A 24,722-nucleotide genomic window follows, 5' to 3' on the forward strand; every position below is an offset into this window, starting at 1 on the left:
GAGGAGGGCCTTGCTGTCAGGAGGGTACTTTAGTCAGGGTGCCAAATAGAAAATAATGCAATATATGGAGAAGACACTTAAAAATTGTGATCCGTATCTGGAAGAAAGGCCAGAGGCTGACTGGAGAAGAAAAGGCATGCAGGGAAGGGGATGCATGTGTGTATAGATAGGTGGCAAGAAGACACAGACAAGTGGTCCGTCAAGGAAGTCCTTTCAGAAGAGATGGCATTTGCTTGGAGTCCAAAAGAATAAGGCAATCGAGGCGCAAAGCAGAGGCAGAAGAGCATCGCGGGTGGAGGGACTGCATGTGTAGATTGTACGGAGTGTCAGGTGACCTGTAAGAAGTATGTTGCATCAGCAGAGAGTGAGGCAGGCAGAGAGGGGGGTTGGGAGGGAGGTTGAGAGGGATGAGGGACCAGGTCATGTAGGCCTCTGTGGCTCGGGGACAGGCAAATGGAATTTTAGTCCAAAGGCAATGAGAAGCCACGGAAGGACTTGAAATGGGACAGTGACGTGACCCAGCACACAGATTCCATCACCTCTGTATTTTTCTACTGGGCTGTGAATGCCTCACCAGCTCCTGCGGTGTCTTATGCAGGGAGGTTCTTACCTGCACGTTCCCAGGCGATCTGGTGCTGCCTCTTCTCCCAGGGTAGAGAGGGACACGCTGGCTCTCCTGAGGTCTGACCAATCTGAGGAAGGTGGCCTCAAAGCTGCTGGTGCACTAAGAGGGAGGCCAGGGCTCTGAGAAATGCCCTTGAAACAGACAGGTGGCCTCCCTCCTCCTCGATCATTGTTTGCCTCACACTGCTGGGTTATTGCACCACATTTCCTAGTACCCTAGTGTTGAGTCTGCTAGCTGTTGGATTTTTTTTTTTACTGTTTTATTTATTTTTGGGTGGGTGGGGGGAAGAGAGAGAGAGAGAGGGAGAGAGAGAGAGAGAGAGAGAATATGAGCGAGCAGGGGAGGGGCAGAGAGAGAGGCAGACACAGAATCTGAAATCTGAAGCAGGCTCCAGGCTCCAAGCTGTTAGCACAGAACCCAACGTGGGGCACGAACTCATGAACTGTGAGATTATGACCTGAGCTGACGTTGGATGCTTAACCGACTGAGCTACCCAGACGCCCCATCTGTTAGATTTTTTAAAGTATGTGAATAATTGCATGGTAAGTGCACGGGCATGGTGAAAGTGGGACCCGCAGCTCCAGGGCGCGGCTGTGGCTCTGAATGAGATTCTCCACGCACAGCCCCATCCGAGGGGACCCCGGGCTGTTTTGTGTTACACATGTGGCATTGGAGGGTACAAAATCTCCAAGGGCTTGGGTTGGTCTACCCTGAGGGAAATCTTGGAAGGTGATGATGGAAATGATTTTCAGTCTGAGGCTAAGAAACAGGTCAAATACCTGAGCCCTCAGATCTTCCTTGAAAGGCTGGGATTCTAACCTGAGGAACATTAAAGAGAGCAAGTAAGTGCGTTTATGCCATTTCAGTGTTCTTCAAACATGTGGATTTAAGCCAGCTGGGTTTGAAATCCATTCAGTTGGTGTTTTTGCCAAGAGTTTTGTGGGTGTAGAGTTTAAAAATAGCTATGTACACATAGGATGTCTGTAGGGAAATATGGGCAAATTCTAGGCTGGAAAAAGGTTCCGTGAGCAAGTGCCCTCAATGTTTAGCCCCGAATGTTTGTAAAGACAAGAAACATTTTAGAGGTCAGAGTAACAAGTCTGTGTTACTCTTGGTCCAGACCAGGGTGTGTCTGGATCCAAATGTGGGTGTGGATAGAGTGACTCAGAAATACGTAATGGGGAGAACGAAGGGCCCAGAAATAATAACTGAAATTTAAACAGAGGTGAGGAGGGAGGAACAGAGAAAACAAAACAGATCAGAAAAGTCAGGGTTTTTCAGTCTGGAAGCATAAAGGCAGATGGGATTGAAAACAGAAAACAAAGTTAAAAATGGCGGAGGTTCTGTGTACATCCAGACTTGCTCAGCATGGCCTCGTGAGTCTTCCTCCTTGCCTACAATTCCTTCCTCTCCGGCCCCCCCTGCAGGACATTTGGGTTGAATAACCATGAAGTGAACAGCCTGAGGCGGGTCAGGGGCCTCGACTTGGGAATGTGAAAATGGGGATTAATCCTGAATGGCACACCAGCGAGGCCGCTGAAGAGCTGTGACAAACGTGAATGCCTCCCTCATGTGCCCATTTGAATCTTACTTATTCAGGTACTGCTTTGGACCAAGGACTAGTTTATAATTTGCCTGGGTAGATCCACCTTGTACCTAAACAACAGCAAGACTACCTGTGATTTGTCCTGAGTTACGGGCGACCGAGTGCTTATACAGAATGACACCAGAAAGTGCTCTGGCAGCAAGAACCGGTCAGACTTCCTGAGGGAGGTGCTGTTCGCACTGGCCTTGGTGGAAGGTAGGGTTTGGGTGTTGCATGGGCGGAGAGTTGGAGGAATAAGCTGAGCTTTGGCATGCGGGCGGGGAAGCACAGGGTATATTTGGTGGAGAGTTAAGAGCCTGTTTGGCCAGAGCACAGAATAGTTAGTGCTAGTATGTACAAGGTGACGGGGGCCAGGTGGTGAGAACCTTGAGGGTGTATCTGGGGAGCGGGTACTTTTGCTTGGTTGGCAAGAAGGGGCCATGGCAGGAGGGTGTGCAAAGCACTTCTCAAAAAAAAATTCGCAGGAGTGGGGAGATGTGGGGGCCATGAAACTAGTTGGGAGTCTGTGGCCGTAGACCAGGGCAGTGGTAACACGGTTTATCAAGACACTGGACAGTGGGCGTGGCTCTCAGGTAGCAACATCAGGGGTGCAGAAATACTTTTGTAAATCAAACTGATTCAGACGTGGAGCCATCATCCTGTGTGTCGTAGGGAAGTTCCACTGTAGTTACAATTGAGTGCTGCCCTCCCCCGAATGAGGACATACAGGAGTCCAGGAGGATTAAGGGTAGGTGAACTGGGGAAGGGTCTCTGGTCTCTTGTGGTCTTACTGACAACCTTGTCATCCTTGCCGTTCAGCCCCAGAGGCGTTCTTGAAGCCGGTTTCTGTATGGTGTAGACAAATTTCTTGAGAGGCGAAGTATCTGACCGCCCTCACTTTACAGATGAGGAAATGGGGGTCATGGAAGGTTACAGAACTTGTCCAGGGCTTCACAGCTAGTAAGGAAAGAGCCAGGATTAGAAGACCCTTGCTCTAATCACTAGTCTCCAACACCTGTGTGGCTAGGGTTGGGGGGAAGGAACAGAAGGCACGTAAAACCTGGAGAGGGCGAAGAAGCAGGAATGGGGACAGACGTGATGTGAAAATTGAGAACCCTCAAAGTGGCTGGGTGTCTCTAGTTTTACAATCCTTATTTGTTCATTATAAAATTAATAAATGGTTATCATGGAAAATGTGTCAAGTGCAAAAAAGAAAATGAAACAGAAAAAATACCCCCCATGATGATACTATCCGGAAGCAAAAGCTGTTCTGCTTTGACATACTCCTTTGCAGTTTGTGTTTCTCTGTACTGTTTTTACATGGTCAAGGGCAATCTATACACACGTGTTCAGGTTGTTTCCTAGTGGTTTGCTATTACAAATTGTACTATGACCAACATATGCATAAGGCTTTACTTCCGTCTTGGATAATTTCTTTATCCATCCAGGGATAGACGCCTGGAAATTGAGTTACAAGGCATGAGCGTTTGTAAGGCTACTGAGATCTATTGCTACGCTTCTCTCCAAAAAGGTTGCACCAATTACTGCTAAGAGCCGTGTAGAAACATAAATTGAGTATTAAGAACCTTTGCTAACTTGAAAAGTGAAAACGACCTCTTGCTGTGCCGGACTTGGCCACTTGATCTCGTTTGTTCCTTAGAATGACCCTATGAAGAAGGCCTCGTTTCTTAAAATATTATTAACCTTGCTGCCTCAGTTTGCTCCTGAGGCGAGTGCCCTACGCCCAGCTCTGATTTCCTCCACTTTATAAATGAAGAAAGCAAAGGTGAGAAATGAAGGTGGTTTGTTTTTGTCTCTTTTTAAAATTTTTTTAGAGAGAGTGAGCAGGGGAGAGGAAGAGAGAGACTCTTAAGCAGGCCCCACGCTCAGCCCAGAGCCCGACGCGGGGCTTGATCCCACGACGCTGAGGTCATGACTTGAGCTGAAATCAAGAGTTGGACACTCAACCACCTGAGCCACCCCAGTGCCCCGAGAAATGAAGTATTCTGATTCGGGTCACACGGCCAGTATGTCTCAGTGATGACATTCCAATCTGGTTTTTTGGATGTGAATGCTGAAGAGAGAAGAAACCATGAACAGAACTGAGGACTCATACGGCAGATGGAGCTGGTCTTGCCTGGTATGTGAGTGTGGTGCTAGTTGGGTGTGGGTCACACTGATTTGGGAACCGGATGTGTCCATGTGGCAGGAAGCTGGTCACATGTGGTTGGGTCACGATCCTGAGCCTGCCTCCACAGCTGCCGCCGGTTCCCTGGATCCAGCAAAGGCACAAAGGCGAAGCTGGACAGGGAATCACTCCTGGGAAGTACGGGGCAGGGCCGTGAGCTCGGACACTGACCAAAGAAGCAAAGGGGTCCCTGTGGGTCCGCACAGCCAGCTCAGGTCATAGACCCAGACTGCCACTGAGCTTTATGGCTAAGGAGAATTCCAGAGCTGCTGGCATGGGGTGATTTACTTGTATAGGGCACAGGAGGCTCATTTTGCAGGAAGTGGAACATAACTGTTGGAGTGGAAATAGGACCAGGACTGTCCTTGCTCAACAGATCGGCTTCCTCTGTTGAGCTGGGCTGCATTTCCGGTCTTTAAACCACGTCCAAGGGCAGAGGACCTGGCGGTCAATCCGTTCTACCCATTAGTGTTGTGTCCTCTCTGATGAGAGTCAGACACACGGCAGGTGATGAGGAGGGAGGCCGAGGGGACGGTGGGCAGTTCTGGTCGTGGCCGGGTGGGGGGCAGGCTCGCTGCTGAGGGCAGTGCAAACCCAGGCAGTTGAGGGGCGCTTGGCAAGTCGGAGCAGGTGTGGACGGTTGGAGCCTGTGAGTTGCGTGGAAGTTGGCCAAGCAGCGATGAAGGTGGGGTGGACGGTGAGCTTCCCACCCTGGGGAGGCCGGGCAGTGAGGCCGGGCCAGCGCGTGCAGGGGCAGGACAGAGGGGAGCGTTGCAGGTGCCACACGGCCCGCGGCGCCCAAAGGAGAGCAGAGGCAGGAAGGCACAACGGGTTGCACAGGCTTGAGGCGTTGGGGGTTGGCGAAGGGAAGCTCAGCTGGAGACCTGGGAGCAGCAGCGGTGGCAGGTGGGCACAAGCACAAGGTCTGGCTTTGCCGGCAGCCGCTTGAGATGGAGGAGAGAGAGAAGCCGGGAAGCTGAGGATGTGATGACGGACAGGCACTTTCCTGTGGGGGGGGGGGGGGGAATCGTCCAGAGAGACGGTGGCGAGGGGACAGCGGAACTTGTGTTGTAAAAAGCGCTGGGAAGCCAGCCCTCGCCGTGCTCCCTGCACTAGGGAATGTGAGGAGCCTGGAGCCCCGGGGTCAGAACACGTGCCATCCTGCAGCCCCCGTGTAGGAGGAAAGAACCTCAGCCTTCACTCAGTATGGCTGTGCTGTAGGCATCACAGGGCTTTCATGCAAATTACGCAATTTAAGTCTCCTAATTATCCCCCAAGGTAGGCATTGTTGTCCGTATCTTACAGATGGTGAAACTGAGGCCCAGGAGAGTGAAATAACTTGCCCTCGGCTCACACAGTGGGTGATGGTCAGAATTGGAAGCCAGGCCTGCTTGATGCCAAAATCTGAACACGTAGGTACTTGCACCAGAGGTTAATTCCATCAGAGCGATCAGCGGGACTATAAAATCTAAACATTAATGATGGTAGTAGGGGCGGCTGGTTGTCTGAGGGAGAGACGACGTCTCTTCTGTTCAGTCCCGGGTCCCGAGCACCCAGCCTGACACGTAGTGGAGCTCAGTAAATGCTTGTTGGATGAATAAGTGAATCTCTTCAGAGCAATGAAGAAAGAGGTACGGGGACCTGAATTCGTATCAATTCTCGGGAAGCTCGGGGAGGGATGCTGAGGGGATTTGTAACTTATCAGGAAGGGCTTCCAAGTGCCAGGGAGAGGGGTAGAGAGTGGAGTAGACTTTGGAACTACAGAGCACGGGTGAGGATGCAGAAGGGCCTCCAGAAGATGTAGACTCTCTATGCGTGTAGGCGAAAACCATGGGTAGAAGCCTCTGCTTTCTCAGTGGGATGTTGGCCTCATCACCTGCCCTCCACGTGCCAAACTATAGATTTGGTCTCCAGAGTGGAGGAAGCCAGCCTTCAGGCTTTCTGCCTTCTCCTCACAGTGTGGCTGGAGATGTCTAGCAAGGCTCAGTCAACCCATGGTTGTGTCTGCTCCTCCAGATCTTGTAAATTCCATTCTTCAATCAAGAAAGCTATCAACTGGGACCAAACTAGTATCCCTTGAGAGAAAATCACTCCTGGAAATCCCTTTCTAAGTGATTTTTAGAAATCTGTGCTAAGGAAAACTTGGTTCCCATTGAGGAATCCCATCAAGGCAACTTAAATTATAATGAATATAAGGCAATGTCACTAGATTTTCAAATCCTATGTGAGAACCAGGCTATTCACGTTTCCCTTTTTGCTTTGGCTGCTGGGAGAGTCATCCACAACAGTTAGGTTTTTCTTTCTTTACGGTTGGCATATTTATGGACCCTTTAGCCCTTAGCCCTGCTTTTCTACTTCTATTTGCATTGTCTTCAGTCGTGATTTCAGTTGCTGTGATACCTTGTAGAAATAAAATAAATGCAGAATAATAAGTGGAAACGAAATGCTTTCTTGTTCATCTGGGTGGAGCCGTCTTCAACGAAAAGGGTGGTTGCTGGCCCTCCAGGGCATGGCGGCCAGCAGGTGGCACCAAAGCTTTCCCACGGCCAGCCAGCTAGCTAGCGAGATGAGTTGGCCTGAAGGATTTCGTTCATCAGGCCCTTTCTTGGACTGTGCCACACACGTGGAGTTGCTCCTGTTCCAGAATGCTCTGGGTTTTGTTCTAGAGATTGGGCAAGGCTGACCTCAGGGAGCCTGGCTGGCTTCTTCCAGATGCTCAACTTATAAGACCAGTGTTTCAAATAACGGGGTGGTTGCAGCAATCGCCAACTGGACTAGGCCAGTTGGGGCCTGTGCCTCATCTATCTAAGCATTTTTTCTATACCATCTTAGGCAGCTGGAAGTGGGACCCTCATCACAGATGGAGAGTTCAGAAAGCATGCCATAGGGACCCAGAGAAGGGGCCTTTTCAGTTTCATCAAATAACTCTGGAGACTTCTGAAATGGATATGTTGATCCTAATTTTGGGCACATAATTGAACAATAGTTATCACATCTCTAGAAAAATTATTAAAAAAAGACCAAAGTGTGCCAACATTACCATTGATATTTCTTCCATTATTCACTCAAATTATGTGATTTAAAGACATTTTGTATCTAGACTTCTATGCCCAGGATTAGAAAACAGCCTTCAGTAAAAGTTGGAAGAGTTTAATTATATAAAAATCTTTAAATTCAGGTTCCTGACCCCTCCTGAATCCATTTTTATAATGTAAAGTCAATTTCTCATGTTATTTTTCTCAAGCCTCTACTGTATCTGATCAATTGTATTTCCAAGGAATTAAAGAGAAACAGAACCCTGTAAATCATAAGAGGCATTTGTGTTGAGACCAGAAACACGGAGAGATGCGGTGGGCAGGGAGGGGGAAAGAGGACTATTCAGCTCTCTCCACTGCTCTCCTGAAATCCAGATTTGAGATCATTGACCACAATGGCTCGTTGACAGCATTCTGGGGGTTTGGGAGGGAGGAGCTCTTCGCGATTACTTTTATTTGTCCTTAAGAATCTCTTCCAGGAATTCTGAATCTACTTAGGTATTTCTTACCTGATGAATTGGAGAATTCATTCATCTACACAGACTCCAGCAGGGGGAAAGAAAGACTCCTGTATTTCTCCTGATGTACATGGTTTTCCCAATAAAAGTAAACATTTGGTCTTACTTGGAACGTACTTTACAGCACGGTCCCACTGACTTCCATGTGACCGTTCCCTTGTTCTTGGGTCACAGGGCTCAAAGAACACCCAGGACTATATTCCATCTTGTACACACGTCAGCCCTCCGATCACAAAATTATCTTTGGTAGCTCACCAACCCACCCTCCCCCCCCCATGGGTGACCCAAGATGATTTCTGTAGGGGCTGGCAGGTCAGTTAGGAACTACCTAAGAAGCATTTGATCTTTCTAGCCCATACTGGGTGGTATTTAGAGTAGACCACGGTGGGACCATAAGCAGTAATTAATTTGAGGAGTCTTTTTGGAAAAGAGACAAGAGATGGGTTGTCCTAGACCAGGACATGTGGCACCATGCCCCACCCCCTGTGCAACGCTGGGGGGAGATAGAAGGTCAACAAGAGATTGGGTTCCATTAAATGACAAAAAACTAGGGCTAAAATCTAGATTTCCTACACCACAGAGCCTAATCCAGGAGGGAAATAATTTGAGACTGCCTCGTGTGTTTCAAGTGAACAAATTTATTGAGCACTTATAGTATGTCAGCATCTATCACAACGAAAGTAATGCGGATCCCCCAGTGGGTGTCAGGAGACTTCCTGGATGAGGAAAATGCTGGTGCACAGCCAGAAGTTGAAGCTGGGGCTTTGTCAACATCTCTCTGTGACATTCTTCTGCACAGGGTGTAGGGCCACTTCTGACCACAGCCTGGGAGGGAAGAGGGGGGGGTGCATGAATGTGTGTGGTGGGCTTCCCTCAGTGCTCCCCTTGTGTTACAGGGGCATCTTTTGTTTCCTGCTTTTAAATGGCATCACTGACATCCTTTGGGGTCACTGAACTGGGTAGACTGGACTGTGCTGAGGGTGGGTCACAAAGAAGGGATCGGGCCAGACAGCATCAGGGTTGGGCTCCGAAGCAATCCTGGGGGTGCATGCAAGTATAATAAGGGTACTGGTAGGGGTAAGGGTACTGGTAGGGGGGAAGCCAGGAGGAGCCAAACTTGGCAGTTGGTCCACTTGTTTATATCTCATGGACCTTTGCTACTCATGAGCTTGCCTCCTGTTCCTCAGAGGCTGCATCGACACCTCGGAGTTTTCTCTTCCCTAACGTTAACATGTTGTTTCTCATCCTCAGCTGCCGTGAGTCACATTTCCGGAGGGGAGGTACACAGCTAGTGGCTTTCTAGGAACCATCTCAGCAGAAAGAAGTCCCTCACTGCTCTGAGCCCTGTGGTTCTGTAGTCACTGGCATGACGTGAGGACCCCACAGCAGCAGAGGGCTGCAGACTGAGAAGCTTTACTGTGGACTGTGCCCGAGAGCGTAAATCATCCTCAGTCCAGCACGAGGCTTAGGCCGGTTCTTGTGAAGAAAGCTTTACTGGAACTCAGCCACGCCCATTCACGTACACATCTTCCATGGCTGCTTTCGCACTGTGATGACAGAGTCGAGTAGTTGCAACAGAAACCCAATGGCTGGCAAAACCTAACATGTGCATTACCTAGCCCTTTCTAGAAAAAAGTTTGCTCTCTCCTGGCCCAGAATTATAAGAGATCGTGTTTTTATTTACTTAAAATGGAGCATATTATGATTTGGGAGGCCGGGAATATCCAGGATGTTTGGGACAGGATCTGAGCTTCTCATTACGGGGAAGGCAACGGCTTACCGGCAGCTTGGAGGACAGTGTCGACGAGGATTCTGAGGCGGTGTCTGGACTGGTCTGGGCACTTCCAGAGAGGTGAGGGCTGGGCTACGAGTCATGTAGGCGAGGAGCACCAGATGAGGAAATGAGCAAGGCGAATAAATCCATGCCCTTCTTTCCCAAAGGTGAAAGCACTTGGCACTGCTGAGTTTGGAACTGTAAACATACCCTCACTGGAGTGAGAAAGGTGACACTGAACTACCATTCAAGCTTGACAGAGGCCGACAACAGGCAGAAAAGGCTAAGGTTGGGCTAGAGCTCCTGCTTCAGTTAAGGCTTCTATGTACTCATGGGAGGCTAGCAATGCAACAGTGTTCGTCCAGGGTGGCATTTCCTATAAAGCTTCCCATTTGGAGAAGACGGGGGCATTTATTAATCTGTGCAATCGCAATGCCGCTTAAAAAATGTTACAAGTTATTTAAGGACGAAAAGATCAGGGTGTGTGACAATGCACGTTTATTGGAGAAAGTGGTATAAAATGTGGCTCCTGTCATTTATATAGAGACGTATATACGTAGCCCTTGGACTGTGGGTTTTAAAGTTGAAGAATCTTAACACTACCTACTCCAATGAGCAATTCTTCAGTGATCCAAATAAATCCGGGTAGTGGAGTGGTCCTCCGCAGACTCTCCTTGTTACGGTGAAAGTGTCACTGAAAGGTGGATGCCAGTCTGGTTTTGGGAACTCAAATCACAGAGTCTGTCACTCAGGATAAATCCTTCTAAAATATATTAGCTACCTTCGCATAAATCCAGATTTCCCGATGTCGCACGGCATCCAAGTGAGACGCTACCATAGTCTGATATATGTTTACTGTTTTATCAAGCTGCGGTTTTTCACTATTAAGCACTCCCTGGAAATTCTCAGGGCCACTGGTCCCTGGTAATGCAAATACGTACGCAGAATCCAGTAAGCTGTACGTTATGTTATTGTGCACTAATCTCTCCTACAGGTCACTTAGTATCTTTCCCACATTCAACGTTTTGGCTCTAATTGTTTTTCCTTCACAGCATGAAAAATTGCCAAATCAGCTCCGGCTGACTAGGTTTTCTTTTCGTTTCAAATAATTATAGGAAGCATTTAAATTGTATTAAGTGCACTAGGCCGTATCTCAAAGGGAACGGAGGATTCAAAAAATTTTTACAACAGAAGCTTGAGAATTTATTTGCATAAAAACGCTGGTATTTTTCCACCGAGTGTCTAGAAACCTGCCCCCTCTCAGGTAAGCATGGGCCGTGCGGCCAATGTGTGATGAGCCGGATCCCAGACAGACCGGGGAGCGGGGCTGAGAACTCGGGTGGGGTTCGGGCCCCAGCGGGGCCAGCAGGACCCGAGCCAGTGTGTCTGAAAACCAAGGGCAGAGGGTGTTCAGATGTAGAATTCCTCCATGGCATTGTCCACAGGTCCGGGCAACGCTGGGGGCGGTGGGGCATCCCCGCCGGTCTGCTCGGCGCTGGGAGCAGCACAGGGAGGCTCCGGCGCGGACTCCGTGAGCGAGGAGGGGCCGGAAGCAGTGGGAGCAGCAGCAGCTGTCGCGGAGGAGCTGGCGGGCCCTTTGGTGAAGAAAGGGAGGGACGCCCAGGAGGTGTCTGTGGTCACCCCGCCCCCAGCGGGCAGTGGTCCGTCTCTGGAACCCCTGGGCTTGGACCAGTGGCCGCCGCATCTTGCAGAGGGGAGGGCTGCTTCCCCGGTGCCGCAGAACCTACTGGGTGCGGAATACGCAGAGACCACAGAGAGGTCCGAGGAGGACAGGCGGAGGCCCGTGTCCACGTCCGTCTCCTGGGCCCCCTCCAAGTCATCGATGGAGAGGAGGCAGCCATGCCTCCACTCCGATGCCCTGTGCCCCGCGTCACCTGTGTTTGAGAACCACTGTGGTAGGGCCGAGGAGCCCGGGGAGGGGTCTCCCGTGGGCAAACAAAACAAGGACTTGCTTCTCTGGAAAGACCAGGGGAGGCTGGGAGGGCCGCTGGCTCGTTGGGGCCCAGGAGGCAGGCCCGTGGGGCCGGGCCCCAGGTGTGACCCTTCCGGCAGGGGCTGCTGGCTGCCGCCAGGTGTGCTGCTCGGGGCCGGGACCGCGGTGCTCGGCGGAGGCGCAGGATGAGGTCTCTGCTCGGACGGGGGCTGAGTTCTGCCGGGTTTCGGAAACTTCTTGTGCACCCTTTGCGCCTGTAGGGGGAAGAGGGCGCATCAGGTTAGCGGTGGGCGGGACTGTCACGAGACACACTTCCTGGTCACTGGAAAATTCCAGCAGGGTCACGGCCATCAAATAAGACCAGGAATTTCCTTCTCCGAACTCTAACGCGAAGACAGAGGCGGCAGAGCTCGGGAGAGTGTGGCTCACGCTTCTCAGCCTGAGGAGCCCTCTCTGAACCTGGGAGGAGATGCAGGCCCTCGCCTTGCAGGGAGTAACTGCTCGCTCAGCGGATTAGCCACGAGAATGAGGGTTGGACTGCGCACGGAGGAGGGAGATAAGAATTACCAGTAAGTGCAAACAGGATGCTGGGAGGGTGTGTTTCTCTCCAACCAGAGCACCACTATTTGCATGTAACTCATGGGAAGATGAGGGCGATCAGGGTGGGGTAGCACAGAGCATCTCCGCTCAGAAAACACGGGACTTGATTCCAGTACATGTGTGATTGCCAGGACATATCCTAGGGGTGGCCCGTGGCTCAGGGCAGTATATCTGTGACGAGTGCGGGGCTATCAGGAAATTAGCACTTATTTACTTGCCGTCTGGGGCCACTGATCCTCTACAGACCTTGCCTTCCAGGACCTGGACAGGAAGGGGGGCTGCTGACTACTGCCTGACACCTTGGATGCCCCACAGACCTTGGATAAGCCGTCTCTCTGCCTTTAACACCTCACCCTGTTGTGCTATTCCCCCACCCTCCCTGTGGCACACCAGGAACCTGCTTCCGTTGCACAGAACTGGGGACTTCTCTTTCCGCTGCACATTCCCACTTGGGTCTGCTTCTCTGAGATTCTCCGCCTGGCCTAGCTCAGTGCCCAAGCTTACGGGCCAACCTTACTATGCAAAGTTTCCATGAAATAATGGTTTTGGGAATAGCAGGTCTGGCTCTATTAAGTACAGGATCATCTGATTTATGAATCCTTGAGATAAGGATTAGGAGGATGGTTTACTATCAGAGATATTTCCTGGCACCCAGCAGGCTATGAGACACCGGCCCTTCCCTACACAACAAGCACCCTTACCTCCCTATTAAATGGGAACTGCGTCTTCCCACAGCCACTTGGGAAATACAGTTGAATGTAATATACATTTATCGTGCATCTGTTACAGGCAAGGGAGGAAGGACTGCGATGAGACTCAGTCTTTGACCACATGAAACTTACATTTCATTGAAAGGATAGGAGACAAAAAAGAAATTGGTCAGACAAGAACGAGACTGTGATGACGGGCACAATAATAGGGCTATGAGGGCGAGACCATGCCTGCCCGGGAGGAGCAGAGGAGTCTTCAGGGGAGGTGGCCCTCAAGGTGAGCCTTTGAGATGGGCAGCTGTTCTGGTGGATGGCATGAGTGGAGAGGAGGCTGTTCTGGAGAGAGGCCAACTCAAACAGAGGCTGACTGTTGGCAGGTAAGCAAGGAACTTGCAGGGGGCACTGAGTAGTTTGCCTTGATTACAGTGTAGGTGCATGAAAAGCAGTGATGGAAGATAAGTTGCAAATGGAGTCTAGTGCCATAGTGGTCAAGGAGACCTTGACTAACTGGGTAAGAAATCTACATACTTCTCTTTATGTTGAAGTCTTAATTGTTGGAGTTTTTTTGACCAACAAATATGTGAATATATAACCATTCCTTTCATCGATTTCTAAGATCTTTGCCTAATTGCAGATATTGCAGTCTTTTTTTAAAGTTTTAAAATTTATTTTGAGAGAGAGCATGCGAATGTGGGGGAGGGGCACAGAGGGAGAGAAAGAATCCCAAACAGGATCTGCGCTGATGTGGGGCTTGATACCACGGCCACGAGATCGTGACCTGAGCCAAAATCAAGAGTTAGATGCTTAATGGCTGAGTCACCCGGGGGCCCTGATATCTCTTAATCTTATAAACAGACTCATCGACTCATTCTTTCAATCAACATCAATGAGGGTCTTTTATGCAGGGCTTCCTCACTGGTGTGTTTACACTTTGAATGGGTTATCAAAGGCGATCTGAGATCTGGATCTCTTTCACCAGCAGCCTGTTGCACTATATAAATATTATTATTATCATTTTCTATGTGCTCTTTGGGGTGAGAAATGTCTGGAGGGCCAGGCCAGATAATTTTGCGTAAGACATGGTCTTAGCAAACAATTAACGATACAATGTTCAAGTATAATAAAGTGAGCTCTGATGATAAAGTGAATGGCAATATACAAGCCATGTTAAGGCACAAAGGAGGGAGAGGTTGAATAGGGGTGAGGCAGCATGGGGAAAGGTAGAGAAAGCTTGCCTTGGTAAGTCACACTTGGATGAAATCTTAGAAGTGGAAGAAGTGTTTGCCACCTGGAGGGCAACAGATGAAGCATGGAAGCACACTCAGGCACAGAAGCAGCCTGATCAGAGGCTGGAGGCAGGAACCAAAGCCAAGAGGTGAGCTCTGAGAGGCGAGAGGAGTCTTGTCGTGGTGGGCCCCAAATCATGTGTATGTATAAGGCACCTGCACTTCAAAACCCAAAGGCTTGAAAGCAAGATGGTGGCATGGCCAAATCTGTGGCAGCAGGGTAAAGGAGAACGGACTGGATGGGGGGGCGAGACTGGTGGCAGAAAGAGCATTTGGAAGATACTGCTGTAGTCTTTCACTTTTGAAGATTCATTTCAAGTAAGCTGTATTTTCAGTTGCTCGCATGAGTTTCTTAAACATCAGTTCAGATATTCAGGATTTTGTATGGCTTTGCTGTCCACCCTTCCTGATCCTCTCCTTAATTCTCAGTCTCTACATTCTGTAGCGTGGATGTGTACCCTTGTCCTGCCGCTTCTAGTCCTGCCCTCCAGGCTCTGGAGAGCATCCTGAAATTCCCAAATCATTCTGCCAAGGGTGGCTTAAGGAGCTAAAGGTGAAAGCGGCAATTGAGATCTCTGACGGTCTGAAATTATTGACGCTTGAAGAACGTGACGCAGAGTGCTTTTAGTGCAGGTTGTAAGTGGGTTCGGTGTCAGTCTTCTAAAGATAGCGCTCCACAAGGCCGTCCTCACCATGACACTTCAGTTTGCAGCAGCCCCAGCTTTTATGTGCACGAGGGACCTTGCTGAACATGGCAAGAACACTTGGAGCCGAGCTGGTTCCTGCTGGAGGTATGATCCACTCAGTAGGGCTTGCTGCTCCGTGCTCCGGCATCTCCCGGACTCCCACCCAGCCCTTCTGACTCTGGAAGGGTAAGCGTGAAGAGTCCTACCTTTGGGATGGGGACAGGAGCAGCCTCTGAAGGCACAGCTGTGCCCAAGAGGTATCACAGCGAGGTGGCTGTCGGGGAGGCAAACTGATCTTCTTACTCGCTGGAGTTTGGCCAAACAAGAGAAGATAAATCATGAAGCTCTTTACAGAAGGAAGTCCTCGGGGATGGAGCATGCTTTGGGAGGGGAGAGGCAATGTTTATTAATTAAAATGTCTATCAGGGCCAATTCCCCAGGGTGCCCCAGTGTATTTTCTTATTTGGAAATTTTCTTACACATTACCCTGTCACTTCCATCTTTGGAGACTTATTCGAGGAGCATGCTCTTGGCGAGCATGTTTGCATTCTCAATCTTCTTGAAAAAGGGAGCCTCTGAATATTACTTCCTGAGAAGCCAAAGGCCAAGGTTCCCAAGAAAGAAAGTGCTAGGAGACATCTCAATCTTTCCGCTCTCAGGGACAGAGTGGTGTTAACTTTGACTTAAAACCAGGAACAACTGGCAGAGGAGGAACACTTGATGGCAGGTATTGTCATCGCTGTGCTTGTTTAACAAACCTACCTGTGCTCTTATTTTTACTCCCTTATGAAGGCAGGAATTCAGATAAACCCTAAATTATGCTGCTTTGAAGAGAGGAGGAGGCACCTGGTGTTTGTCACCAGAGGGGGCCCAGGTGCACCGTGGAAGTGCCAGCTGGGTGGGTGGGGCTCCAACTGGACCGGTGTTGGCTGGTGGTAATGACAGGGTCTGGGGGCAGGGAGCTGCAGGAGGGTGGCTGCGAGCCTCCACACCCCAGCTCTCGGGCTGAGCACACGTGGGATGTGTTTGCAGCACATCTGGTATTCCCTGGTGGTATTCCCCAGCTCTGTACAGAAGAAGCAGGGTCTTGTCTGTCTGAAAGACAAGTCGCGTAGACCAAACACGGAGCTTTCTTGTGTCCTCCTGGCTGCGGTAGCTGTTTCCGGCCTCTCTCGTCTGCTCGTCTAACTTGACCAGGAACACTAGAGGCTGAGAATGAATGGTTGGAGATGTTTCAGGAAACCCCTCCCCAGGTGATCTTTCCAGAGTTGAAACAATACCCTATGTGCCCTCCTTCCTTGGAAGCCTCTCTCTGCCTTCTGTGACAGCAGCAATGTACCTCGGGGTCACCTTCCTTTCTCTTTGAAGCAGTGCAGGCTAGCTGACTCACTGGAAGCCAGTGGTTCCCCCCTTTGCTATTTATGGAACGGAACGGCATTAGATAAATGAATCTGCTTAAGGCAGCTAGCCAGGAGATCTGATTATGTCTCTGAAATCATCAAAAACCTGAAATTGCAGTAATCAACCCAGAAGCTTCTCATGCAACTTTGAGCATAGACAGTTTGCAGTTAGGGAGGTAAAGGAGTCTGAGCCGAAGCATCTCTTTCAATGATCTGGGTGTCAGTAGGTTCATTCCCTGGCACATGGGTAGATTCCCCAGGGAAGGGGATTCTGCCCCTGACCCAGTGACCCTGGGCAGTGTCACACCGGAGTTCACGTTCATCCTCACACTTCCTCTTTCTGAGAAAGGTCATTTCTTGTTGTGTCCTTGGCACGAACACAATGACTGTGGCATTGTCTGCTATGTAATGAGCCAGCAATAGAGCTTTTAACCCAGGGACTAATAAAAAAAAAAAATTCGGGGCAATTCAAGGAAATTGGGCAATGGGTTCACATGAGAAATCAGATTTTTGTTCTAAAGAAAAACACATCTTCCTTCTCCTTTCACTGTCCTTTGGGAAGTTTCCATATAACCACTAAGAGGGATACCCACAGGCAAAGCCTATGTTGTTTGTGAAATTCTTTAAAAAATTTTGAATAAAATTATTTTACCAAAACAATTCTTATTGAAATATAGTTGATATATAACATCAGTTCCAGGTGTACAACATAATTTTTCGATGTTTATGTATATTGTGAAATAAGCCTAGTTAATCCATCACCGCAGATAGACTTTTTTTTCCTGTAATGAGAACTTTTAATTTGCTCTCTTAGCAACTTTCAGTATACAGCCCAGTATTGTTAACTACAGTCATCAAGCTGTGTTACATCCCCAGGGCTTATTTGATAATTGAACGTGTACATCTTTTGAACAGCTTCACTCCCCATCTCCCAATTCTGACAATCACCAGTCAGTTCCTTGTATCTATGATTTTTTTTTTAATCCACATATAAGTAAGATCATATGGTACCTCTCTTTCTCTGACTTATCTTGCTTAGCATACTGCCTTAGCATAGATAGACCTTATGTTGTCATAACTGGTAGAATTTCCTTCTTTTTCTATGGCTAAAAAAAATATTTTTCTTTACACGTTCATCTGCTGGTGGGCACATAGGTGGCTTTCGTACCTTGGCTATTTTAAATAATGCTGCAGTGTACGTGGGAGGGTGCGTGCAAATATCTTTTTGCGTTACTGTTTTCATTTTCTTTGGATGAGCGCTTACGAGTGGAACTGCTGGATCACATGGTAGTTCTATTTTTAGTTTTTGAGGAATCTCCATGATGTTTTCCACAGCGGCTGCAACAATTTACATTCCACAGCCTTTACTCCTCATCCTTGAGAACACGTTGCTTCTTGTCTGTTTGGCAATAGCCGTTCTGATTGGGGTGAGGTGGTAGATAGCGTTTGTGGTTTAGATTTGCATGTCCCTGATGATTAGCGACGTTGAGCACCGTATTATGTACCTGCTGGCCATCTGAAAGCCCCCTATAGAAAAATCTCCATTCAGCATCTCTGCCCATTTTTTAATAAGATTTTTTGTTTATTTGCTACTGAGTCACGTGAATTCTTTATCTGGATATCAACCCCTTACCAGATACGTATTTGCACATACCTTCTTCCACCCAGTAGGTTGCCTTTTCATTTTGTTGACGGTTGCTTTTACTCTGCTGTGCAGAGGCCTTCCAGCGTGCAGCCTCACTGTTTATTTTTGCTTCTGCTGCCTTTCCTTTTGGTGTCAAATCCAAAAAATCATCACCAAGACCAATGTCAAGCAGCTTACCACCTGTTTTCTTCTAGGGATCTTATTTCAGTTCTTAAGTTCAAGCATTTAACCCATTTCGAGTTTGTTTGTGTGTGTGGTATAAAACAGTGGTCCAGTTTCATTCTTCTGCATGTGGCTGGCTGTCCAATTTTCCCAGTCCCAGTTGCTGAAGAAACTGTCCTTTCTGCATTGTATATTCTTGGCTCCACTGTTGTAAATTAACCAACCACATAAGTGTGAGTTTATTTCTGGGCTCCTTATTCTGTTCCATGACTCTTTGTGTCTGTTTTCATGCCAATACCATACTGTTTTTATTGTTATAGCTTTGTAATATAGTTTGGAATCAGGAAGTGTGAAGTCCCCAGATTTGTTGTTTTCTTACGATTGCTTTGGCTATTCAGGATCCTCTGTGGTTCCATACACATTTTAGAATTATTTGTTCTAGGTGTATGAAAAATACCATTGAGATTTTGATAAGGATTGCACTGAATACGTAGATTGCTTTAGGCTGTAGGGACTTTTTTTTTTTTTTTTTTTTTTTTTGGCAATACCGATCATTTCCTTCCAAACCATAAGCATGAAATACCTTTCCATAATCTGTGTCTTCTTCAATTTCATCAATGTCTTTGGTTTTCAATGTATAGGTTTCTCAACTTGGTTAAATTCATTTTCTGTACTTTATTCTTTTGATGAAATTATAAATGGTATTGTCTTAATTTCTCTTTCTGATAGTTCATTAGTGTATAGAAATGCCACAAATTTGTATATATTGATATTGTATCCTGCAGTATTACTGAATTCATTAGTTTTAACAGGGCTTTTTTTTGTTTTTTTGTTTTTGTTTTTTTTAGTATAGGCTTAAGGGTTTTCTATTTATAGTATATCATCCATCAATAGTGACAGTTTTACTTCTTTCTTTGCAATTTGGGTGCCTTTTATTTCTCTGTCTTCATTAACTGATGTAAGACTTCCAATATTATACTGAATAAATGTGGGGAGAGTGGGAATCTTTTGTTTCTGGCCTTAGAAGAAAAGTTTTCAGCGTTTTACCACTATGTATGATGTTAGCAGTGGGCTTAACTGTTATATATATACCTTTATGATGTTAAGGTGTGTTTCTTCTATACCCAACCCCAGTTTTTTTTTGTAAATGTGGAATTCTGTCAAATGCTTTTTCTGCATCTATTGTAATGACCATACAATTTTTATCCTTCATTTTGTTAATGTGGTATATAACACTGATATGCAGATTTTGAACTATCCTTGCATCCCTGGAATCAATCCCCCCTTGATCATGGTGTATAATCCTTCTAATGTATTGTTCAATTCAGTCTGCTAATATTATTTTGTTGAGGATTTTTCCATGTATGTTGATAAGGGATAATGATTTGTAATTTTCTTGTGGCATCTTTGTCTGGTTTTGGTATCAAGGCAATGCTGGCCTCGTAAAATGAGTTTGGAATGTTCCCTTCTCTCCTATTTTTTGGACGAGTTTGAGAAGGATTGCTATTTCTTCTTTAAATGTTTGGTAGAATTCACCGGTGAAGACATCTGGTCCTGGACTTCTATTGGGAAGTTTTTGATTATTCATTCAGTCTCCTTATTAGTAATTGGTTTGTTCAGATTATCTATTTCTTCATGATTTAGTCTTGGTAGATTTTATGTTTCTGACAATTTATCCATTCTTTCTTTTCTTAAAATTAAAAAAAAATGTTTATTTTGATAGAGCGTGCAGGGGAGGGACGGAGAGAGAGGGAGACACAGGATCTCAAGCAGGCTCTGTGCTGACAGCAGAGAGAAAGCCCAATGCTGGGCTCAAAGTTATGAACTGTGAGGTCATGACCTGAGCCAAAGTTCAATGCTTAACTGGCTGAGCCACCCAGGTGCCCTGGCATATAATTTCTCATAGTAGTCTCCTATGATCCTTTTTTTCTGTGGTACTCAGTTTAACATCTCTTTCATTTCTGATTTTATTTTTTTGAAGGATGTCTTTTTTTTTTTTTTTGTGAGGAGTTGAACTAATGGTTTGTCAATTCTGTTTTAGCTTTTCTTAGGTTCATTGATCTTTTTATTACCTCCTTTCTACTACATCTGGGTTTTCTTTTTTCTTTTTCTAATTTCTTGAGGTGTAAAGTTAGGTTGTTTATTTGAGCTCATTGTGGTCTCTTGATGTAGGCATTTATCTCTATGAACTTCTGTGTCGCACTTAGCTGTGTCGCACATTTTAGCATGTGGAATTTCCATTTTAATTTGTCTCATTGACAAATGAGACACTATAAAATCATTATAAAATAACCTTTGTCTCTTATTACAGTCTTTCTTAAAGTCTATTTTGTCTGCTAGAAGTATAGCTTACCCCTGCTTTCTTTCCATTTCTATTTGTATGGAAAATCTTTATCCCTTTACTTTCTGTCCGGAAGCATCTTGTAGGTAGTATATAGATACATCTTGTATAGAGATATGTTTTTTAAAATCCATTCAGCCATTCTGTCTTTGAGGGGAGAATTTAGTCTATTCACACTTGCTTATTTATTTATTTTGATAGAGACAGAGAGCAAGGAGGGGAGGGGCAGAGATAGAGGGAGACAAAGAATCCCAAGCAGGTTCCATACTGTCAGCATGGAGACCAATGCAGGGCTTGAACTCATGAACCATGAGATCATGACCTGAGCTGAAATCGAGTCAGATGCTTAACCAACTGAATCACCCAAGTTCCCCCATTTACATTTAAGGCCATTATGGCCAGGTATGTACTTACTGCCATTTTGTTAAAACTGTTTTCTGTTTTATAATCCCTTTCTTTTCTTGATCTCTTCCTTTATGACTTAATGATTTTCTGCAGTGGTGTGTTTAGATTCCTTTCTCTTTATCTTGTGTGTATATACTACAGGCTTTTGCTTTGGGGTACCATGAGGCTTACAAAAAACTTATATACTGTGGTTTAATGTAAAACAACTTAAGTTTGAACACATCCTAAAGCTCTAAATATTTATGCTCCACCCCAACATTTTTGTTTTGATGCCATAATTTATATCATTTTATCCTGTATATCCAATAACAAATTACTGTAGTTATAGTTATTCCTACAACTTTTGTCTTTTAACCTCCATACTAGTATCATAAATGATGAACCCATCACCTTTACAAAATTAGATTTTTCTGAATTTTACTATATATTTACTTTTAGCAGTGAGATTTATACTTTTTTGTTTTCCTGTTACTCATTAACATCCTTTTGTTTCAACTAAAAGTAGTCCCCTCAACATTTCTTGTAAGACTGCTTTAGTGGTAATGAACTCTAGCTTTTGATTGTGTGAAAAACTTTCTCTTCTTCAACTGAAGGACAGCTTCACCCAGTATTCTTGGTGGGCAGTTTTTTTCTTTTCCTTTCAGCACTTTGAGTGTATCATTCCACACACTTCTGGCCTGCAAAGTTGCTGCTGAAAAATCCAGGGATGGTCTTACAGGGGTTCCCTTGTATGTAAGAAGTTGTTTTTCTGCTTTTAAGATTCTCTCCTTGTCTTTAACTTTTAACACTTTAATTATAATGTGTCTTACATGGGTCTCTTTGGGTTCATCTTCTTTGAAACTCTCTGGACTTCTTGGATATGGACTTTCCTTCCCCAGATCAGGAACGTTTTCATCCATTATTTTGTCAGATTTTCTGCTCCTTTTTCACTTCTCCCTCTGGGGACCCTTATAATATGAATGTTAGTTAGCTTCATAGTGTCCCATAAGTTCCTTAAGCTATCTTCACTCTTGTTCTTATTTTTTTCTGTTTGCTGGTCTAATTGGAGGAATTCCAAAGCCCTGTCTTGAAGTTTACTGATCCTTTCTTCTGCTTCATCTAGTCTGTTGTTGAACCCGTCCAGTGCATTTTTCAGTTCAATAATTGTTCTTCAGCTCTATGACTTCTTATGTGGTACTTTCTTATATTTTCTTTTTGTTGAACTTCTCCCTTTGTTCATTCATTTTCTCCTGAGCTCAGTGAGCATCTTCATCAGGTAAATAACTTATCTCTGTTTCGTTAAGGTCTTTTTCTGAGATTTCATCTTGTTATTTCGTTTGGGCCATGTTCTTTTGTTCATTTTCTTTGATTTTCTGTGTTGGTTGTGTTAGAGAAAAGAGCCACACTTCCCAGTCTGAAGGACTGGGATCATGTACGAGATGAAACTATTATTCATCCTTGCTCTAGCTCTTTACCTCAAAAACTTTGTGTTTGTCCAAGCAGCCCATTTTATTCCTAATTGCTCCAAACAATTGAGGGCGCTCTAAGACCTGTGAGTATCCCAGAGGGAGGATCTCAGTCAGCACCTAGATTCAGGCTGATGGAAAGCAAGAACCTCAAGCAGCACATTTGAAAGTATGCAAATATACCTCTTTCAGCAGAAGACTAGGTGACAGGCATTATTGTCTGCTCCCTCTGCACTGAGCTCTGGGATGACAGCCAGTTAAGAACCATTTCTTTGTTTGCTACCATCCCACTGAATCTGGGAACACAAGCCCTGCCAGACACCAGAGCCAAGCTATCAAGGAATGTTTTCTCAGGGTGGCAGCCACAAAACCTAGGGCACCAAAAAATATAAAAGCTCCTTTCGTGGAGACACTGGCAAACTTGGGCCAGGAAGAGGAAAAGTGTGAAGATGGAGAGCACAAGGATGGTGCCCACCAGCCCTCCCAGTCTCTGGAGAGGACTGTAGTCAGCTCCTATACAAGTGTTTAAATAAGAGCATGCCCCACAGGCCATAGCTATAAAGATATGCTAATAAGCTTCTTTTAAAGAGTATTTCAGTCTGATGCTTCTTTGCTGTGCCCTGATGTATAGCTGGTTAAGAACTCTTTTTCAGTTTGTTAAAATCCTGTGGAACCCATGAAGGTAAGACCCCCTGGACACTAGAGCAAGCAGCCAAGGAGTGTCTCCTGGATGACAGCTGCAAAAATCAGGGCACTGTCTAGCCCTTTAAGAACTATTTCTCAGGGCGTCTGGGGCTCGGTCAGTTAAGCATCTGACTCTCAGTTTTGGCTTAGGTCATGATCTCATGGTTTTGTGAGTTCAAGCCCCGAGTCAGGCTCTGCATTGATAGTGCAGAGCCTGCTTGGGATTCTACCTCTCTCTGCCCCTCCCCTACTCACACTGTCTCTGCCTTTCTCAACATAAGTAAACTTAATTTTTTTAAATAAAAAATTAAAAGAAATAAAGAACTATTTCCCAGATCACTATAGCTTTGTGGGTCTCATGGACATGAGGCCCATGGTTTTCAGAGCTAGATGTTTTGGGGACTTATCTCCCAGGTTCAGGTCTTAGAAGCTGCAGTACCACAAGAGGAGTTCAAAGCCTTTACTCCACAGGGAGAGATTATGAGTTGTGAGATCCCTCTTGATGGTGGGTTACCTTGCCAGGGCTGAGATTCATTGTGAGACTGTGTCTCAGTCTCTCTGACCAATTGTTTTTTTTTTTTTTTTTAATTGAAGTAGAGTTGGCACACCACATTACGTTAGGTACACAACACAGTGATTCAACAAGTCTGTATGTTACACTATGCTCACCTCAATTGTAGCTACCAACTGTCACCATAAGACACTTTGACAATAACATTGACTGTGTTCCCTATGCTGCACCTTTCATCCACAGGACCTACTCATTCACTAACAGGAAGCCTGTATCTCCCACTCCCCTCCCCTCTGGCAACCATCAGTTCTCTGTATTAATGGGTCTGTTTCTGTTTTTTCTTTCATTTTAGTTCACTTAGCATAATACCTTCTAGGTCCATCCATGTTGTTACAAATGGCAACCTTATCCTTTCTTATAGCTAATATTCCATTGTGTATGTATGCATTTGTGTATACGCACGCACACACACACGTATCTTCTTTATCCATTCATCTATCAGTGGACACTGGGTTGCTTCCATATCTTGGCTAATGCTACACTAAACATAGGGGTGCATATATCCTTTTGAATTAGTGTTTTTGTTTCCTTTGGCTAAATACCTAGTAGTGGAATTACTGGATCATAGGGTATTGGCTTTTAATTTTTTGAGGCACTTCCATACTGTTTTCCACAGTGGCTGTACCAATTTATATTCCCAACAGCAGTGCATCAAGGTTCCCTTTTCTCCATATTCCTGCCAACAGTTATTTCTTATCATTTTGAAACTAGCTATTCTGATAGGTGTTATTTCATTGTGGTTTTGATTTGCATTTCCCTGATGATTAGTGATGCTGAGCATCCTTTCATGTGTCCATTGGCCATCTTTATGTTTTCTTTGGAGAAATGTCTATTCCGATCCTCTGCCCATTTTTTAATCGGATTATTTTTCTGATGTTGAGTTGTGTAAGTTCTTTGTATATTTTGGATATTAACTGCTTATCAGATACATCATTTGAAAATATCTTTTCTCACTCAGTAGGTTGCCTTTTCATTTTGTTGACAGTTTCCTTTGCTGTGGAAAAGCTTTTAATTTTTGGTGTAGTCCCAGTAGTTTATTTTTGCTTTTAGGAGACATATCTAGAAAAATGTTGCCAAGGCTCATGTTCAGTAGATTACTGCCTATGTT

The 24,722-nt window shown here is 45.9% G+C and overlaps 1 protein-coding gene and 1 long non-coding RNA gene across 3 annotated transcripts in view; one reads left to right on the forward strand and one right to left on the reverse strand.

The window, feature by feature from the left end:
• Positions 1-4,090: 4,090 nt before the first annotated feature.
• LOC105260724 lies at positions 4,091-10,517 on the forward strand. Its single transcript, XR_002740979.2, has 3 exons — positions 4,091-4,350; positions 5,704-5,810; positions 9,203-10,517. It is a non-coding gene; the product is annotated as an uncharacterized LOC105260724 (long non-coding RNA).
• The window catches only part of FAM124A (family with sequence similarity 124 member A), a 100,811-nt gene continuing 84,658 nt past the window's right edge, over positions 8,570-24,722 (reverse strand). For both annotated transcript variants that reach the window (XM_023251259.2, XM_011283724.4), the window contains one exon: positions 8,570-11,933. In XM_023251259.2, the coding sequence (XP_023107027.2) occupies positions 11,136-11,933 (798 nt within the window). In that variant the 3' untranslated portion in view covers positions 8,570-11,135. The remainder of the gene's footprint in view (positions 11,934-24,722) is intronic.

This window comes from Felis catus, chromosome A1, assembly GCF_018350175.1.
Source record: "Felis catus isolate Fca126 chromosome A1, F.catus_Fca126_mat1.0, whole genome shotgun sequence".
Classification (NCBI taxonomy): domain Eukaryota; kingdom Metazoa; phylum Chordata; class Mammalia; order Carnivora; family Felidae; genus Felis; species Felis catus.